The sequence below is a fragment of the Anomaloglossus baeobatrachus genome, chromosome 1 (genome assembly GCF_048569485.1).
Source record: "Anomaloglossus baeobatrachus isolate aAnoBae1 chromosome 1, aAnoBae1.hap1, whole genome shotgun sequence".
In the NCBI taxonomy this organism is placed as follows: Eukaryota; Metazoa; Chordata; class Amphibia; order Anura; family Aromobatidae; genus Anomaloglossus; species Anomaloglossus baeobatrachus.
The window spans coordinates 165,246,904-165,266,566 of NC_134353.1; the positions used below are offsets into that span (position 1 = coordinate 165,246,904).

At 38.9% G+C, this 19,663-nt stretch overlaps 1 protein-coding gene across 1 annotated transcript in view; it reads left to right on the forward strand.

Annotated features, from left to right (window-relative positions):
- The window catches only part of VEGFC (vascular endothelial growth factor C), a 215,731-nt gene that overhangs the window by 153,148 nt on the left and 42,920 nt on the right, over positions 1 to 19,663 (forward strand). Inside the window, exons 2-3 of the mRNA XM_075347184.1 lie at positions 136 to 334; positions 11,539 to 11,729. Coding sequence (XP_075203299.1) covers positions 136 to 334; positions 11,539 to 11,729 — 390 coding nt within the window. The remainder of the gene's footprint in view (positions 1 to 135; positions 335 to 11,538; positions 11,730 to 19,663) is intronic.

Below are 19,663 nucleotides of genomic sequence, written 5' to 3' on the forward strand. Positions count from 1 at the left end.
TTGTACTAAAAAATACATTTCTAGGCTAAACCTTCCAGCGCAGGAGATTGTTTAGATCTTTGCTGATCATCCAAAACACCTTCTAAACACCTTCTAAACACAAAATAAGTTTGCTTTTATTTTTTTTTTTTACAGGATCACTCAGGCAAGGAGCTGGAAGAGCAACTCCGAGCTGTATCCAGTGTGGATGAACTAATGACATTACTTTACCCTGAATCCTGGAAAATGTTCAAGTGTCAGTTAAGACAAGGACAGACCAGCTATGATACCAGAAGAGATGGCAATCTTAAATTTGCAGCTGCACATTCCAATTACAATGCTGAAATCTGGAAAAGTGAGTGAACTCTGGTCTCCGTTCTACCCATTGTGCCTGCCAGTATCTGATTTAAGTATAAATATCTTTATTACAATAAAAATATATATATATATATTTTACAGCCAATCAAAAATACTAATGTATTTGTATAACTTCACAATTCAGATCTTTAAAGCTGCATTACCGTCTGGAAGCATAAAATAAGATGTACAAATTAGAAAACATTGCATGCTGAGATATTTTTCCTTCTTACCTGTGTTTTAGGATTTAAATTCCCTTCAGTATGTTGTCTGGTCTCCATGGAAAATGCTCCTCACTGCAGGATCCACCATGAACTTGGCTCTGCTTGCCTCCACCCAGCCATGCACACACCGGACGGTGGAAGGCTCATGAATGTATGTGCATTCCACTGACTGCTAAGGAGATTGTGACAGCAGCCTGTCTGACTTACTATTAATAAATAGCAGAATTTACGAATATTCCAGCATGTTGGAGCAGTATTAGGAAAAGGAAACACTGCAATGAAGGTAGAAGGTCTTTACTGTCCCTGATAACTGACCCAGACGGCAATGCTGGTTTAAAGTATGAATTTGCATGACATTTTGTGGCCTTAATGGTTATATGTCAAACATAGGGTTAAGTGAAAAAAAGGAAAAATAAGTGGCACTCACCATCCCATAAAATAAACCTTTTTATTCACAATCCTGTAAAAACACAGATGCGTTAGCAAGCAGGCAGATGGTGTTGTGGACGATGGCCTGGTGTGCTTCAACAGGTCCTACTACTAATCATTGAAGTGCACCCGGGAAACGGCCATCGTCCAGAATGCCGTCTACCCACTTGCTCCTGCATCCATGTTTTTACAGGATTGTGGATAAAAAAAAATGTCAATGGAATGGAAAGGGCCACCTATTTTTCTTTCTTGTTGTGCAAGGTGGGGCACCTGAATATCCCTCGACAAGTCGATTTTTGTTTCTGCACCTGGATTTCAATCGTGTCATGCTAATGGTGCTGGACTCTGCTTTTCATATATTCAAACAAAAGTTTAACCTGCTGGACCATAGTATAATAGTGGAAATTATTAGTGTACTAAGATAGCAGTCTAGTGTTATTTTCACTAATAATTTATTTTCTGAAGACACAGGGCACAATGGTATACATGTAATCAGCTGTTTAAGAGTTATACAGTCTCTTGTTTGGAACTCCAGAGACTGACACAATACTGTATGGTAAATTACCATGCCTCCCAAAACTGGGAGGAGGGCGGCATTTTTTTCTACTGCATTCATATATAAATTAGTTTGAGAATTGGCAAACAGCTACTCAAATATGAGTACAGAAGTTACATAATAAAAGTAAATCATTTTTTAATAAATGACAGACATAATTAAAAACAAACAGATGATAAATTTAGACTGAATACATAGACAATATTCGGCTGGAAAGTCCAATAATGATAATGCTATGAAAAATTAGGCAAGTGAAAACTTAGAAATTTTAAAAATTCTAGAAGTCACTTAGATGTTACTCAATTATGAGTGAATAAATAAGCCAAGTGCAGGAAGTGTATGAAGATCAATAAATAGCGGAAATCTAACCTGATCAAGATAGACCCATTACAAATGAATAAATAGAGTGTTAGACAACACCACAAAAGATAGGTGAATTGTCTAGTGACACAATAACAAGTGACAAATGCAAATTTCAAGTGACATATAAAAACACTTATCAGACAAAGGTATCATATCATAGGATGAAAGTAAACAAAATGCCAAATGATATGTAATAGCATCAGTCAGAAAAGGAGCCATGTGGTCAAATGCACTTATGCAGACTGACAACTGTCTAAAGTTAGATAAATCCCAAGGACAGTGCAGAAAATACCTGGAGAGATGACAAGTAAAAATACAATAAAAGACAAAGGGCAATAACCTGCAAGAGAGTAATACAGAAAACACCCCAACGCACGTTTTGCTTCTTCAAAAGAGGTATTTTGGGAATTGATATTATATACATTAGGACTCGCTCACACCACCGTATAACACGACCGAGTGCTCTCTGATGTTTTATCAGGTAGCACTCGCTCCAATATTATACTCTGGATCAGTGCTGACTAATTTTTTCTCATGCCAAATTGGTATGGGAAAAAATTTGCTGCATAATACGATTGCAGCCTATGTTGGATTGCGAGCACCAATACAAGTCTGTGGGTGCATATGAAACATCGGACTGCACTGATGTCATCCAATTGCAATCCAATATACGCCAAGACAGGCAATGGAGAAATTAATTTCTCCATCTTCTCCGCACTTGTCAACCAATGCTTGTATGCGGGAAAATCAGAGCACAGTAGAATGACTCTTGGATCCTGCTCACAGCAGAGCCTGAGCCGAGTGTCATTAGCATGTCTCATCAGATTCTTTCACATTCGATGCCATACACCAGTGTGACCCTGACCTTAGATTAAAGTCATCCAAAACTGCCAATATTGGCAGGATAAGCCAGAAGGCAAGGTATGGGGGCCTCCTGTCTCAGCCCCAAGTTCTTGTTGGGTTTCTCAGAACACAAGTGTTTGGCCAAGATGAGTGGCCCCTGAGTCGGCCAAACTGTGGCTGAACGATTGTGTGAGCAGTGGCTGTCGAATGTGCAAGGCGGACCTTTTTCCCATAGTTGATCTGACGAACTGCGGCTTACCTTAAATGTTGATATTTTATTAAATCCTTCATGCGCATACTTCATGGCAAATTCCTGTTCTTTCTACTAACCAGAGGATTAACATAAGATCAAACCACATACAAGCTTTGCATGACAAGCTTAATCCAATCAATCCCCCCTGAATCATTTAAAGTGTTTTATGTCCCGCAGTTTGTACTTTTATAACAATCCTTGTAATTCAGAGTCATAAAGGAATATTTCACTTTTTTTCTGAAGATAATTAGATATTTTGATTAATACACATAATATGTCAGAAACATAATCTCCAGAAGTCAAAATCGACTTGTCAGCACTCCATAGTACAGTAGTGTTTGTATTTTTAGGCCTTTCTCATTGCTGTGTTATTAAAGGAAATGAAATCTGGCAGGTTGTCTTTACACTACGATATTGATATTCTGCTATCCCATAGCTTCTGAACAGAAAAACCTCTGGATGAATTGGCAAAAGCATTTCCATCATATATCTATGAGGTCAATATTCTGAAATCTGATTATAGAGTATGAGCAAGTGTACTGTAGTACAAAAGTCACGGGCATAGGCGGAATATAAACTATTTATATTGTCCATTATTATAAAGGGGGAATGGGCAAAGAAGTAAGAGCATTGTGAAAAACATCTTACCATCTGTGTCTTAAAAGTGACTCGGAATGATAATACATATGTATGATGCCTCTGCTAACAAAGTGTTTGATATCTAGTCACAATGGACAAAATGCAATTTTCAATCAAATTTTTGGATAACATTATTGTAATAAAATATGTTACAATATTGGTAAAATAGAATATTTATATTTATTTCATATTGGTACCATTGAGCATGTGGAAAATGTCTTTACACAGACACTATATGGACATTATAAACCCCTTCAGGACCAGTTAATTTGTCATTTTTTGGACTTTGGTTTTTTTCCTCCTCCTTCTACCAAAAGCCATATATTTTAAGCATTTTTTTCCCTTGGTTATGCATAAGCTGTAGGAGGGCTTGTTCTTTTTCAGAACCAGTTTTAGTTCTGGATGATACTAATCAAATTAGGCAAACATACTGAAAAAAAACAACAAAAAAGCCAAGAGGAATGAAATTGTAGAAAAATAAAAAATTCATTGTGCAGTTAATTGTGATCTAGAAACAGGATTCCACAGGTTAGTACTGTTAAAGCGATACTAAAATTGTAGATTTTTTTTTAGCTGTGAAAAAAACTATGATATTTGCAAATACATATTTTCTGTGTCGCCATTTTTGTAGACGCATATCATTTTTTTTTTTGCATCGATGGAGCTTTCTGAGGGCTTATTTTTTAGGTGTCAAGCTGTAGTTTTCATTGATATCATTTTGGTGTTCATAAAATATACAGCTCTGGCAAGAATTAAGAGACCACTGCACAATTTTATAAAAAGCAACTTCTGTACATCTCTACAGTACATGTCTGACAGCCATTCTATTCCAGTGTCAGTTGAATTCCAACCAGAGTCACCTCATTCTACTTAATGTGCTTCTGATTAGGTGATCACCTGAACCAAAACTTATTTAACGAGGGAAAGTATAAAAAACACTGCTGTGATCTTCACAATCCTCTTGCAATAGGACAAGCTGGATGGCAAAACAACTGCTAGTTATATCCCAAAACTAATAGGAATGAAAAAAATAACCTTTAACCATGCCAAAGGAGTTGAAATGAAAAGTCTTGAGTGAGGAAAAGAAGGGCTCAATTCTGGCTTTACTAGCAGAGGGATACAGTGAGCGTTATGTTGCCTCCATCCTTAAAATTTCTAAGACGGCAGTCCATTACAACAAAGTCAAGCAGTAGACATTGGGGACAACAAAGCTACAGACCGGCAGAGGGCGAAAGTGACTCTCCACTTACTGGGATGACTGTCATCTTATTCGCTTGTCACTCAGCAGCTGCAGGATGACATCAAGTGACCTACAAAAAAAATGGCAAATGGCAGCTGGGGTGAAGTGCATGGCAAGAATAGTTCGTAACAGGCTCCTAGAGGCAGGGCTCAATTCATGTCAAGCTAGAAAAAAGCTTTTCATCAATAAGAAGCAAAGGAGAGCCAGGCTGAAGGTTGTCAAAAACCATAAGGATTGGACCATAGAGCACTGGACTAAGGTAATCTTCTTTGATGAGTCTAATTTTCAGCTTTGCCCAACACCTTGTCGTCTAATGGTTAGACGGAGACCTGAATTTGGTGGAAGATCAGTGATGATCTGGGGATGCTTCAGCAAGGCTGGAATTGGGCAGATTAAACTTTGCGAAGGATGTATGAATCAAGCTACATACAAGATTATCTTGGAAAAACAGTTGCTTCCCTCTGCTCAGGCAGTGTTCCCCAACTCTGCGGACTGGTTTTTCCAGCAGGACAATGTGCCATGCGACACAGCTAGGTCAATCAATGTGTGGATGAAGGACCACCACATAAAAACCTGTCATGGCCAGCCCTATCTCCAGACCTGAACCCCATTGAAAACCTTTGAAATGTAATCAAAAGGAAGAAAGATAGTCACAAGCCATCAAACAATGAATAATTACTTACATTTTTGCTCCAGGAGTGGCATTAGGTCACCCAAAAGTAGTGTGAAAGACTGGTGGAAAGAATGCCAAGATGCAAGAAAGCTGTGATTAAGAATCGTGGTTATTCCACAAAATATTGATTTCTGAACTCTTCCTGAGGTAAAACATTAGTATTGTTGTTTCTAAATAATTATGAACTTGTTTACTTTGCATTTTCTGAGGTGTGAAAGCAATGCATTTTTTTGTTTTTTTAACCTTTTCTCATTTTCATAAAATAAGTACAAAATTTATTACTTGGAAATTTGGAGACATGTTGTCAGTAGTTTATTGAATAAAAGAATAATTTACATTTTACTCTAAAATATATCTATAAAGAAAAAAATTAGAAAAACTGAAAATTTTGCAGTGGTCTCTTAATTTTTGCCAGAGCTGTATATCGTTCACTTTTAATTGTATATTTGAGGGGAAATTGCAGTGCCTGAAAAGACGCAAATCTAATATTTTCATTTTATTTTTCGCTTGTTGTAATACCAATTATGTTTCTTAATATTTTTTTTATTTGAAAACCTTTGTATTTTTTTATTTTTCAATTTTTTTTATATACAGTTGAAACCAGAAGTTTATATACACTATCTAAAAAGATACATCTGCAGGTTTTTCTCACTGTCTGACATGAAATCAGAATAAACATTTCCCGTTTTAGGTCAATTAGAATTACCACAATTATTTATATTTCCCAAATGTCACAATAATTAGAGAGAGAGAAAGAGAGACAATGTTTTAAGGCATTTTTATTAGTCTATGCAAAGTCAAAAGTTTACATACATTTCATTAGTATTTGATAACGTTGCCCTTAATCTGTATGACTTGGATCAAATATTTTGGCTATTCTTCCACAAGCTTCTCACAATAGTTGGTAAGAATTTGGGCCCCTTGCTCCTGACAGAATTGGTATAACTGAGCTGTTTGTAGGTCGCCTTGCTCGCACCTGCCTTTTCAGCTTTGCCCATAACTGTCAATAGGATTGTGATCACGGCTTTCTGAACATTGATTTTGTTATCCTTAAGCCACTTTACAACCAATTTGGCAGTATACTTCAGGTCATTGTCCATGTGGAAGACCTATTTCCGCTCAAGCTTTAAGTTCCTCGCTAATGTCTTGAGATGTTGCTTAATTATTGCCACATAATCTTCTTTCCTCATAATGCCATCTATTTTATGAAGTGCACAGGTCCCTCCAACAGCAAAACAATAGCACAACATGATGCTGCCACCCCAACATTTCACAGTTGGGATCATGTTCTTAGGCTTCAAAGCTTCTCCCTTTTTCCTCCAAACGTAACGATGGACATTATGGCCAAACAGTTCAATTTTAGTTTCGTCAGACTACAGGACATGTCTCCAAAAATTAAAGTCTTTGTTCCTATCTGCATTTGCAAACATTAATCTGGCTTTTTTATCTTTCTTTTGGCGTAATGGATTCTTCCTAGCAGAGTGGCCTTTCAGCAAATATTGATATAGTACTCAATTCACTGTGGATAATTACCAGCTTCCGCCAGGATCTTCACAAGATCTTTTGCTTTTGTTTTCTTCTTGGGTTGATATGCACATGTCTGACCAAAGCACGTTCATCTCTGGTACATCTCCTTCCTCAGCGGTATGATGGCTGGACATTCCCATCTGGTTTGTACTTGCGTATAATTGTACGGCTGAACAAGACACTTTCAGATATCTGGAAATTACATCCAAAGATGAACGAAACTTCCTAAGATCTTGGCTGATTTCTTTTGACTTTCCCATGATGCTACACAAAGAAGCAGTGTGTTTTAGGTGTACAACAAAATACATCCATGGGTGTGTCTCTAATTAACTCATATGTTGCCAATAAACCTATTAAAAGGTTCAAAAGACATGACATCATCATATGGGCTTTCCCTTATTGTTTAAAGACATAGTACTCTTAGTGTAAATGTACCGCCCTGAGAGGGGCCCGGCCGCTTCCTCCGCTTGCTCGGGCCGAGCCGCTCAAGGTCCAGGCTCGGGTTTGTAGGTGGCACGATCGCCTCCGGACCGGGGGCCACGTCGCTCTTGTTAAAAGGGGTAGGCGGTGGGAGGATGGTGGTCGTGTAATGGGTCGTGACGCCACCCACAGGTCGTGGTGACGGAAGAAGCACCACCGCTGCGGCTGAAGTAATGGCGGGCTCATCTGGGATCGGTGTTGCGGCCGCAGCTGAGATATTAGCCCCTCCGTGGGTAGGGGCGGTGTGTCCCGAGGACCGTGGGGGACTGAGGCGACTGTAAGGGTTGGTGGTTGCTGTTGTCGGGGTGTAGGGCGCCGTGCCGCAGTGTAGTGTGTCATGCCCGGATGGCACTGGTGTACTCACGATTAATTCACACTGAGTCACTGGTAAACCAAAGTTCGGTAGTGGTCGGTCCCCGCGACCGGCTGCTGATGTCCTCTGTGGGGTTGATGGTGGCCCCTTTTCCCGTGCACCTCTGGATGTTTGTGTTTCGGCCCCCCTGCCTAAGCAGTGGTAGCCCGCTCCCCGGCGTTGAGCTGCCGGAGGAGTCCTCGGTTGGCCGCAGGCGCTGGCCCGTCGGGTGTTTGGTCCTTGGCGATGGCGCTCACCCAGTCTCGGTGGGCTTTTGCCTTCTTTCGGGACTTTGGTTGTGGATGAACCCGTGAGGTCCGGCCAGCAATCAGTCAATTCGCCTATACTCAGTGGCTTCTAAGCTAGGTCGGGGTCTGAGTACCCTCCTGTTGGTGCTCTGGTACACGTTTGACTCCCTGGTTTGGGACCAGCGGGCCACAACCCAGGCCCGGTCCAAACGGTTCTGCCGGTTGCTGTACCAGTACTCCTGCAGACGGCCACCACCACCTGCCTGCCGGACGTTCTCTAAGGGGCCCAGGCTCCTACCTGGGTCCCTGACAGCTGCTCCTCTACCACTCACTGTCAACACTAAACTTTGTCTGTTTGAACTTCCTGCCCCAGGACAGTAGTCTCCTCGGTGGGCGTGTCTTTCCACCTGACTGCCTACCTGGTGTGCTCTACTTGCTCTGGGGGAGGCATCAGGTCTCCCTATCGGGTGACGTCTGTGACTTCACAGGGGGCGGAGGGGGTGTGTGTATGTGGCTGGTGTAATTACCTGTGACCCCTGGAGTCCAGGGCGTCACATAGATATACCTTTCACTTTCCAGAAAGTAATAAAAGTGCCTTAAAACATTCTGTCTCTCTCATCATTCTGGCATTTGGCAAAAGTAAATATTTTTTTTAATCCCAATAGACCTAAAATGGGAAAGGTTTATTCTGATTTTATGTCAAATAGTGAAAACATGCATATGTGTCTTTTTAGATAGTGTATGTAAACTTCTGGTTTATATACTAGTATATATATATATATATATATATATATATATATATATATAGTTTGGGGGTTTTTTATTTTATTTTTTTTAAAGCATTTTTTTATTTTTTTACCTTTTTACCGAACATGCGACCCTAGGACATTTATGTGGCCCTTCAAACTGTCATCTGTGGCCTGAGGAGTTTGGCATCCTCAGGGCGGCAGGGGCAAGGCTGAAGAAGGAGCACACTGGTGTCCCTTAATGACATTACTCTAGTACATCATGTGTTGGAGAGAAGCTGTCTCTTTCCCACATTTCTGGAATGCTGGTGATAATTGAATATGGTGAGGAGAATTTTTTTTGTTTTACCCCTTCATGGTATTTGTTGTACAGATATGGCATGATGGTGGCAGAACTCGCGTCATCATTAGCGGGTGTCAAATGGTGTCTGTAGCTGCCATGGCAACCCAAGGCCAAATAATGGCCTTCGGGTCAACCAGCTATAAAGACTTGTAAGGCCCTGCAATAAACAAGGTCTAACAGGCAAAGTGTTAAGGGGGCTTTACACGGTAGCGATATCGCTAGCAATTTGTAGCGATAGCGAGCGTGTAAGTACTCGCCCCCGTCGCGCATGCGATTGTTTGTGATCGCTGCCGTAGCGAACATTATCGCTATGGCAGCGTCACACATCCTTACCTGGTCGGCGACGTTGCTGTGACTGCCGAACAATCCCTCCTTCAAGGGGGAGGGACGTTCGGCATCACAGCGACGTCACCGCAACATCACTAAGCGGCCGGCCAATCAAAGCGGAGGGGCGGAGATGAGCAGGACGTAACATCCCGCCCACCTCCTTCCTTCCGCATTGTGGCCGGCGGCAGGTAAGGAGACGTCCCTCGCTCCTGTGGTGTCACACATAGCGATGTGTGCTGCCGCATGAGCGATGAACCACCTGGATAAACAACCCTTACCGATTTTTGAGTTTGGGACGACCTCTCCATGGTGAACGATTTTCATCATTTTTGAGGTCGCTTAAGGTCGCTGGTCAGTGTCACACTCTGCGATATCGTTAATGACGCCGGATGTGCATCACTAACAACTTGACCCCGACGACAAAACATTAATGATATCGTAGCGTGTAAAGCCCCCTTTAGTGTAAAGCTGACAGATCTAATATCGTTTAGTATTGCGAAATATAGATCAGCGATCAGGCAAGTAAAAACGAAATCAACCAAAAAAGCACATGTTTGGCTTTGCCGCTTCTCAAATGACCTAAGCTACAAATCTGTATCAGCTTATAAATAGTGACACAAAAAAAATATAAGAAATCAGAAGTCATTTATAAAAAAATATCACTGAAAATGTCATCTCACCCCACAAGGAATTGAGCTCATAATCTTCAAATTTTTGCTACATGCAATCCACTTTCACAGCTAAGTTTGAGATCCCTGATATAAATGGATGTCTTAGAAGCTCCGCTTATAGCTTTAGCAGGTCCTCACCTGTCACATTATTGAGCAGGCCCCTGGCTGCCATAAAAACCCACTGAATTCCCATGATTAGATCCCATGGGGCTGATTGGGAATGGTAGATCGCAACAGTGATCGTGCTATTCAAATGAAGCTGTCAGTAGCTCCCATTGACATTTAAATTGTTAAACAGCAGCGATCGGACTGCTCCATACAAGTGCACCCTCTCCATGACATAAATCTACAGCAGGGTACACAACGGGTATAAAGGAAACCTGTCTGCACATTTTTACATAAGGAAGTAGTGTTCAACCTAATGATGACATTGCCTCCAGCCTACTAATCAAGAAAATGCGATGTGGATTTCAGCATGTAGGAGCAGTGCGGAGTTCTCCGGTTTGCCAGCCAAGCACTGCCAATTTGACTGCTGCACCACAGTCCTGTAAATATTTTTAGTCTCTAGTATGAATATCAAATTAGTGAAAACCCCCTTTAAATATAGTTAGTGCTTCAGTGCCTTGCCATTATCAAAATGGATTGCTATTATTGAATAGAGATACATAAGAGTAAAATTCAGAAGTGAGAAGAATTTCCATTTCTAGAAAGCAAGTACATTTAGAAAAAAAGTGAAAAACAAAGCTTACTAAAAGGTTTCAAAGCTTTGCAATGCTGAAAATGCAATTAATATAAAACTAGGAAACAAGCAGATTGGACGCTCGAATGGGCTCGACTCGAGCACCAAGCATAATGGAAGTAAATGGGGAAATTGAAGCATTTTTCTAGAAGATCGTCCTGAAAAATGCTCGCGTTTCCCATTGACTTCAATTATACTTGATACCCGTGTCAAGCCCGTCCGAGCGTCCAACATGCTTGTTTCGAGTACTGAGCATGGTAGTGCTCACCCATCACTGCTTATAATCAGTGTTGAATTGTATTAGCATTTGAAATTTCAAGTTGGCGCCAAAGAGCAAAAAAAATAGTCTACCGTCAGAGTCCTTAGAAACTGAGATAGTTCGTGTTTTAGTCAAAGATGCTCTGAAATATGACCTGTGACTTTATATGATCTGTTAAATACTGTAGCTGAAGGTATAAGGGAAATATAGATATGGGCAGTATTTTCTAGTCCCAAATTGGATTGTATTATTAATATTACAAGTAATCCTTGAATATTCCTCTATCTTAGGTATTGAAAGTGAATGGAGAAAAACCCAGTGCATGCCTCGAGAAGTATGTGTAGACGTGGGAAAAGAATTTGGGGCATCAACAAACACCTTCTTTAAACCACCCTGTGTATCCCTGTACAGATGTGGAGGATGTTGCAACAGTGAAGGGTTACATTGCATGAACACCAGCTCTACGTACGTCAGCAAGACAGTAAGTTTTAATCACACTCAGACTGTGACTATAAACTGCATTGGGAAATAAAGGAGAGTATCTAGAATCCGCTTAAATCATTGACGTATTTCTGTTGAAGTGGATCCAATGTCATTTTGGTTATTGAGAATATTGCTGTCACTTCACTTTTGTCGCTTTGATCCCAGAACTCAGTAGTTATAAAGCCACAACAGATCTTGTATTAGGAGAGAGAGGCGTTCAGTGAACTTCAGATTTGGCAGTGATTTGTGCACTCATGGAGATCAAAAGAGAAGGAAATCTATAATGTATGTTTACCAGTCTCATAAGAGCACTTCAGGCAAAATCTCATAAATGTCAAGCAATACTGACCATGTTCAACTAATCAGAGGATCGAAGTAGTAGTTTATTATTTTATATTTATGTTAAAGTATTAAAAACCTGCTGCTTTCGATGAGAAAATATTGTGTTTTTGTATTACTAAAGGCTTATAAAAAGTTTTTTCCCTAACTCTATGACGGCACCACGAGTGGGACCCCTGGTGCCGTCATGGGTTCGGAAAAAAACACATTACCGGTAAGTAATTACGTATTTTTCCATCATTGATATACCAGTGTTGTGTCGGGTTCAGTTTTGTATTTTTTTTTGTCATTGGTGGCATAACTATTTTATCTTATTTTTCATATATTTATTAGCACTTTTCTAAGATCAAACTATGATCTAAAGTGCCCTGTATTGTCCAGCAGCATATGGTTTATAAAGTGATCATGCTAATAGATCAGCAACATTTGTTGGAGCCATTCTCCTTCCTTCTGTGTGAACCTACAACGATCTCTCCCATTCTCCTGAAAGTACACAATGTGTCATGTTGTCACCTTTTAGCAGTGGGTTTGTAAATATTGTGCGTATGTTTTTAGACTGCCTAGACTAACTGTACGCCAAATATTAGTTGTTACTTTTAGACCACTTTTTAAGCCCAAAAATTTAGACTGCATCATCAGTACAATATCATAGTAAGTAGATTTCGAGCCCTAAATTGTTTTGTACAGGAACCATGCAGGCAAAAAAATAGTTGACATCCGTTTTGAAAAGTATGTTCTTAGGCTTTGTAAGTTTCTGCATTTTTACCTTGTAAATAAAATAAGGTCCTTGGAGTAGAGTGCTTTTCTTTATAAGATTCTACAGAGTTGTATTGGAGGCACCACTTGAGGATTTACTGTTGGATCTTTGGTGAGTAAATTTGGTGAATTTTAGAAACACGCTTAGCCAAACATCCTTTTCTAGACTTCTTCTTTTGTACCATTTAATATCTAAATTTGTGTGTTTTGTGCCTGTTTATTGTTTGTACCTTTTTAGTCTGAGTACTTACTGTGTATGTCTGATTTTTTTTGTTTGTTTTTTTTGTTGTTTTAATCTAGACACAGGTTTAGGCATTTTTTAAATGTTTTTGACTGATTCATTATTTGTGACTTTTCATAAAACGTTTGCACAAAAATATACATAGTATAGTATAGTGTATATATAGTACAGACCAAAAGTTTTGACACACCTTCTCATCTCTAGAACAACAATTAAGAGGAGACTTTGTGCAGCAGGCCTTCATGGTAAAATAGCTGTACTAGGAAACCACTGCTAAGGACAGGCAACAAGCATAAGAGACTTGTTTGGGCTAAAGAACACAAGGAATGGACATTAGACCAGTGGAAATATGTGCTTTGGTCTGATGAGTCCAAATTTGAGATCTTTGGATCCAACCACCATGTCTTTGTCGAAAAGGTGATCGGATGGACTCTACATACCTGGTTCCCACCGTGAAGCACGGAGGAGGAGGTGTGGTGGTGTGGGGGTTCTTTGCTGGTGACACTGTTGGGGATTTATTCAAAATTGAAGGCATACTAAACCAACATGGCTACCACAGCATCTTGCAGCAGCGTGCTATTCCATCCGCTTTGCGTTTAGTTGGACCATCATTTATTTTTCAACAGGACAATGACCCCAAACACACCTCCAGGCTGTGTAAGTTCTATTTGACTAAGAAGGAGAGTGATGGGACGCTATGCCAGATGACCTGGCCTCCACAGTCACCAGACCTGAACCCAATCAAGATGGTTTGGTGTGAGCTGGACCACAGAGTGAAGGGAAAAGGGCCAACAAGTGCTAAGCATCTTTGGAAACTCCTTCAAGACTGTTGGAAAACCATTTTCGGTGACTACCTCTTGAAGCTCATCAAGAGAATGCCAAGAGTGTGCAAAGCAGTAATCAAACCAAAAGGTGACTACTTTGAAGAACCTAGAATATAAGACATATTTTCAGTTGTTTCACACTTTTTTTAAGTATCATTCCACATGTTTTCATTCATAGTTTTGATGTCTTCAATGTGAATCTACAATTTTCAGAATCCTGAAAATAGAGAAAACTCTTTGAATGAGAAGGTGTGTCCAAACTTTTGGTCTGTAATATATATATATATATATATATATATATATATATATATATATATATTATATGTGCCTTCTTTTACAATTCAGACAGATTTTGCTAGAAATGAAACAGCACGTGGTGACAAAATCAATCTGGTATGTTAATCCAAATCCAAGAGCTTCTAATCTGAGTGTACAGACTCCTTTCAAATAGCTGGTTCCTCCTTAACATTCCATTATTTAGAAAACACATTACCTGCACTATTCCCAGTGTAAAGCCCGATAACTTTTACAAAATTATGTTTTTATTCATATGGTTTTAATTCCTTTTAAAGTTCAACCAAACCTTACAAAATGTAACAAGGGATAAAAGGGAGCTGGTCACACTTAAAGTCAGAACATGACTAAGACCTGAAGCGTCGAAACGCGTTGTTCTGCAATTTTCTGACATGCATACGGTAGCTGCTGGATTTTTACTTTTTGTCATTTAATTAAAAAGGATTTTATACTTCATCCTTGGCGCTGGAAACCTTTTCCTTTATCTTTTACAAAATGTAAATTACTTTACATATTGAGGCCCCGATTCATGGTGTAATTGCTTTTGAACGTCATAACATTTTTGCTTAGTGAGTCATTGTGAAAAACTCTTGCTACTTTTGGTTGTAAAACTTTGGGCGGAGCTGAGGCAGGAGAGGGGTAATACACCACAGCTTGTCTAATTCATGAAAGCTTACTCCAGAAACCTTACACCAGTCCCTAATTGGAGTAAAATTTGTGGTGAGGCATCTAGGCACACACCACTTTTCACAGTCACGTGACTTATTATGAGGCTTAATAAAAGGAAGGGCAGACGTAAATCCAGCGGTGTTCCACAGTAACCAGAAGGTATGAGTATTATTATTATTATCGCAATGTTGTGTCAACTAAAAAAACGTAATTTTTTTCTCACTACACCCTTTACCGATCAGTCTTAACTGATTTTATATTTTGATTGATCTGGCATTTCTTAACTCAGTGATACCAAATATGTGTATTTTTTATTACATTGTTTTAATTTCATTGGTGCAAAACGAGGGTGATTTGAACTTTTTGGTTTTTTATATTTTCATATTTTTTTTTAAACTTTTTTTTTAACTTTTTAAACCAAAGACAGGGAGGAGAATCACCTAATTATTAGTAAGCTTCAAATGCTGATTACAGAACAACAAAGTGGATTTCTTGCCCAAAGGTATCAATGTAATCAGTATTACAGCGCCATTACAGCCATGTCTTTACGTTATATTACAGAATCGTGCTGACAGCGTCTCTTTACCTGTTTAACCAATATTTTTGAGTTGGTTTTGGTCCTTACTAAGTATAATGTATCATACAACTTATGCTAAGGATTCAAGTTTGCATTTAAAACGCATTAGATTGTTTTTTTTTTAGTTTTTTTTACTGGGATTATGATGTTTTAACATATTATCACTAAAAAATTGTATATTTTACTCTCGTTGAACTGGAATATATTGGAAAATATCATATATTTGTCCATTATTATACTTTTATTCTTATTTTGCGCTAAATCTAGCATATAAAACTTGGTGACTCGTCTGAGGATGAGCTCTAATACCTCTGAGTTTAACTCTTTCTTCTTTTACGTCTTTCATTTACTGGCTGTATTTTCTTTTACTAGTTGAAGCTTTGCTGACAGATCTGAGAGTTATAAGCAGACCTCTTTAAAAAAAGAAAATATATCATTAGATCAGACATAATTAGTTTACAAGGATTTTAGAGGGTCACAATATTCCCATAGAGTAATTCTAATTCAGAAGTAAAAATAAAGAGATAAACGTGATGTATCTTCTGTATTCATTTTAGGAATTTGTATGTGAAAGGACGAAAAAGTAGTAGGAAAGGCTGCTTTTGTACGGTTTTCGTTTCACATCCTGCTTTTCATCCATCCAATGTCTGTTCTTAACATCTTCATCTTTTAAAAGTATTGCCCTGGTCTTTTTCTCTTTAAAACTCCTTAGTGGCTACCGGATAAACATAAGGTCATTCTTTTATCTTCAAAGCTTTTTGTATAGCTACTCCCCTTGAAATCTCAACATAAATCTTTCCACTGAAAGGTAGACATCTCCTGCACTTAGCATCCAAGTGCTTCCTTTCTACACTCCCAACACCAGTAGAAAAACCATGACAATTATTTCTGCTGTGACGGGGTCCCATAATCTTAGTGTAAGTCGAAAAATATCATACTAACTTCTAAGATTACATCAGCCATAAAATGCAACCATGTACTTGTAGTGTGGAACATGTGATATATGGTAGAGCTGGCTGGCACTGGAAGGGTATTACGCAGTTCACAGTATTGGGTCTACGGCACTGCACAATATGAAACGAGACCATGGCATCACTCAGATCATCAAATATGCAGTTCAGTGCCGAGATAAGTATCATGTTTTCTCATTGCATCCGGATTTACACCTATATTTATTATATGTGACTGATATTCGACTGCTATATACATGTAAGGCCGGTTTCACATATCCGGCTTTTCACCGGTTTGACGGATGTGGCGCACGCCAGTACAGTATGATACAGTACAATGGCAGCACCGCAACTTCCAAGTCACATGCTCCAGTCACATGACAGCATGTGACCGGCGCTTGTTGCGCTGCCAGTGTACTGTATACACTGTACTGGCGTGCGCCGCATCCGTCAACCAGCGAAAAGCCGGATATGTGAAACCGGCCTAAGATGTTTTGTCTGAGTTATGATTACCTAAGCTCTGTTGTACTTTATCTGTCAATTGTGAATAATTAAGGTTTAATTTGATGTTATTTCTCTTGTGTCACACTGACAAAGGCCAGTGACAACTGATATGTCTGCCCTTCCTGTTGTTCCTTTTTCCCCAAAAAATTGTTAGTACAATAATGTAGTACTGTAATGTCTGATCCTGTTTGTACAAATGCCCTCCTAATTCCAAGTGCTATGTTGGTGCTATAGAAATAAAAATTATTTTTATTACTATTATTATCATTGTTATTATCATTTTTCATATATTTGCATAGCATTTAAAAAACAATGTCTAACTTTGGAAATCGCTTTGGCTTTTGATTTTCTAATTCACGGCCAATTTTGCATTTCAGTGTAAATCCTGGTTAAATAAGCATGGGCAGAAAAATATTTTTAGTACTTTACATAGAACCACATTGCGGTATTGCATCTAAAAATCAGGATTTTACAATGTTGGCCTTTAAGACACAGTATATTTTTTTTGCCTCTCCACATTCTGAGAGCATTTTATTTCAGACTGTGTGTGGTCTTAGTTTTTGCCTTTCATTTTTTTTAATTATGGTATTACGATGTCGAAGGATAAAGAGGATCACTCAAAAGTGACAACTGCTCTGGCAACATTTCCGTAATTGTACATCGATGACTTTAATACTCTTAGCACTGTTCCCTCTGAGCTGTGCCCTCTGTAAAAGGAAATAGTTAAAACAACATAATTATGAGGATTTAACGAACAGCTCTTCCTGGCAACAAAGTTTGAAACTTTTAACTCTTCGAAAACTTATGGCTGTCAGTGCCATATACTGTATGTATTAAGTTGCAGAAGAGATTAATGGGCTTTTCCCAATTGAATACCCTGGCAGTTTTACTATGCCAGAAAATTATTACAATTACATATGTTTTGCAATACACACATTTATTTCCTTTGTGTGTTTTAGAACAATGCAAAAAAGAGAAAAAAAATGGCAAATTGGCCATATTTTCGTACAAACCCCCCAAAATTGAACAGACAAAATTGGGTAAACAAGTTTGTTTCAAGCATGCGATGCTCATTCAAACTCACCTATGGCAAGTAACAGGTGTGGGCAATATGAAAATCACACCTGAAGCCAGATAAAAAGGAGAGAACTTGACTTAATCTTTGCATTGTGTGTCTGTGTGTGCCACACTAAGCATGAAGAACAGAAAGAGGAGACAATAAATGTCTGAGGAATTGACAACCAAAATTGATGAAAAATAACAATCTAAAGGTTACATGTCCATCTCTATAGGTCTTGCTGTTCCTTTGTCAGGGTGCGCAACATAATTAAGAAGTTTACAACCCATGGCACTGTAGCTAATCTCCCTAGATGTGTACAACATAAAAATTGATAAAATTTTGCAAGGCAGGATAGTCTGGATGGTGGATAAGCAGCCCCAATCAAGTTCTAATGAAATTCAAGCTGCTCTGTGGGCTCAAGGTTCTTCAGTGAAAGCACAAACTATCTGTCAACATTTGAATTAAATTAAAATCTATGGCAGGAGACCAGAAGTGCCGGGACTTCTGATCAGCGGTGACAGTGGACACATGTACGTGCCTCACCGTTGATGATGCTGCATTGAATAGTATGTTAGCACGCCCCTGTGGGTGTGCTACCATGCTGAGAGGGAGGAATGAGCGCAGTAACTAACGCCCTTGCGACTAGTCCCTGTGCTCATTTGCATATCATAAAGGATCTTTATAATTACTTTTTCGAAAGATCTCTTTATCTATGCTTCTAGATACAGAGACAGTTAGGCAGGGATTAACAATATGCACCTACAACTGCTCGTGGTTCTGGGTGCATATTGCACCGGATAGGTTCACTTTAAAACTACTTTAAAATTCCTCCTCTAAACCATTTTTTTTCTATCTATTGGCTAACACAAAACAAAGATATGTTTTACAGGTAAATTACAAAAATACATAACAGGATATTAAGTGATAGGATTAAAAAAAATAAAATGCTGTGTCTGTTTTCCTTGTTTTCCTCCCCCAATATATATATATATATATATATATATATATATATATATACATATCGGAGACTTAACTTAAGCCATTTTTTTTCCTTCCATAGCCCAGATTCCCAGGTGCACATTGTTTATATCCCATGTAACATGATATGTTTGTACTACACTTCTCAGTATACCTTGAACTCCACTCGACTCCTGAATGTTCCATTGACCACGTCGCTTCCTTTTTGCCCCCTAGTGGAGGCACATTACTGCTGATGGTCCATTTATAGGGCAACCCTGACCACGTAGTCGTGACTTTAGCTAGACAAATGCTGAGATAAAAAAAAAATGTGACTTACAGGGACAGAGATGATTCAGGCTATATTGCTTACAGAAGTATATCAATAAGCAGTATTTTAATTAGCTATTTACAGTAAAAGTAAAAGAGTTTGAAAACTTACAGACAAATCTTTTAAGTTATCGTTAGTACCTAAATTTGTCAAGATAGCATAATATTGGATTTTGGCTCCATATCAAGTTTTGGTTTAGAGCTCATGCAGCTACCGACCCTGATCCAAGAATAACATATATGGTTTACACATTGCGCATTGCAATTGTTTACCCAATATTTCAGTAACATATCCCTATGGCCATGTGATATCCAAGAAAATTGTCCTCCATAACGCAATGAAGCACACTACTGGCATACTTTTGTACTTATATTCAGTTTTCAGAGTATAATATATTCAATACAGTTAGTTCAATAGAGTTAGTTCACAC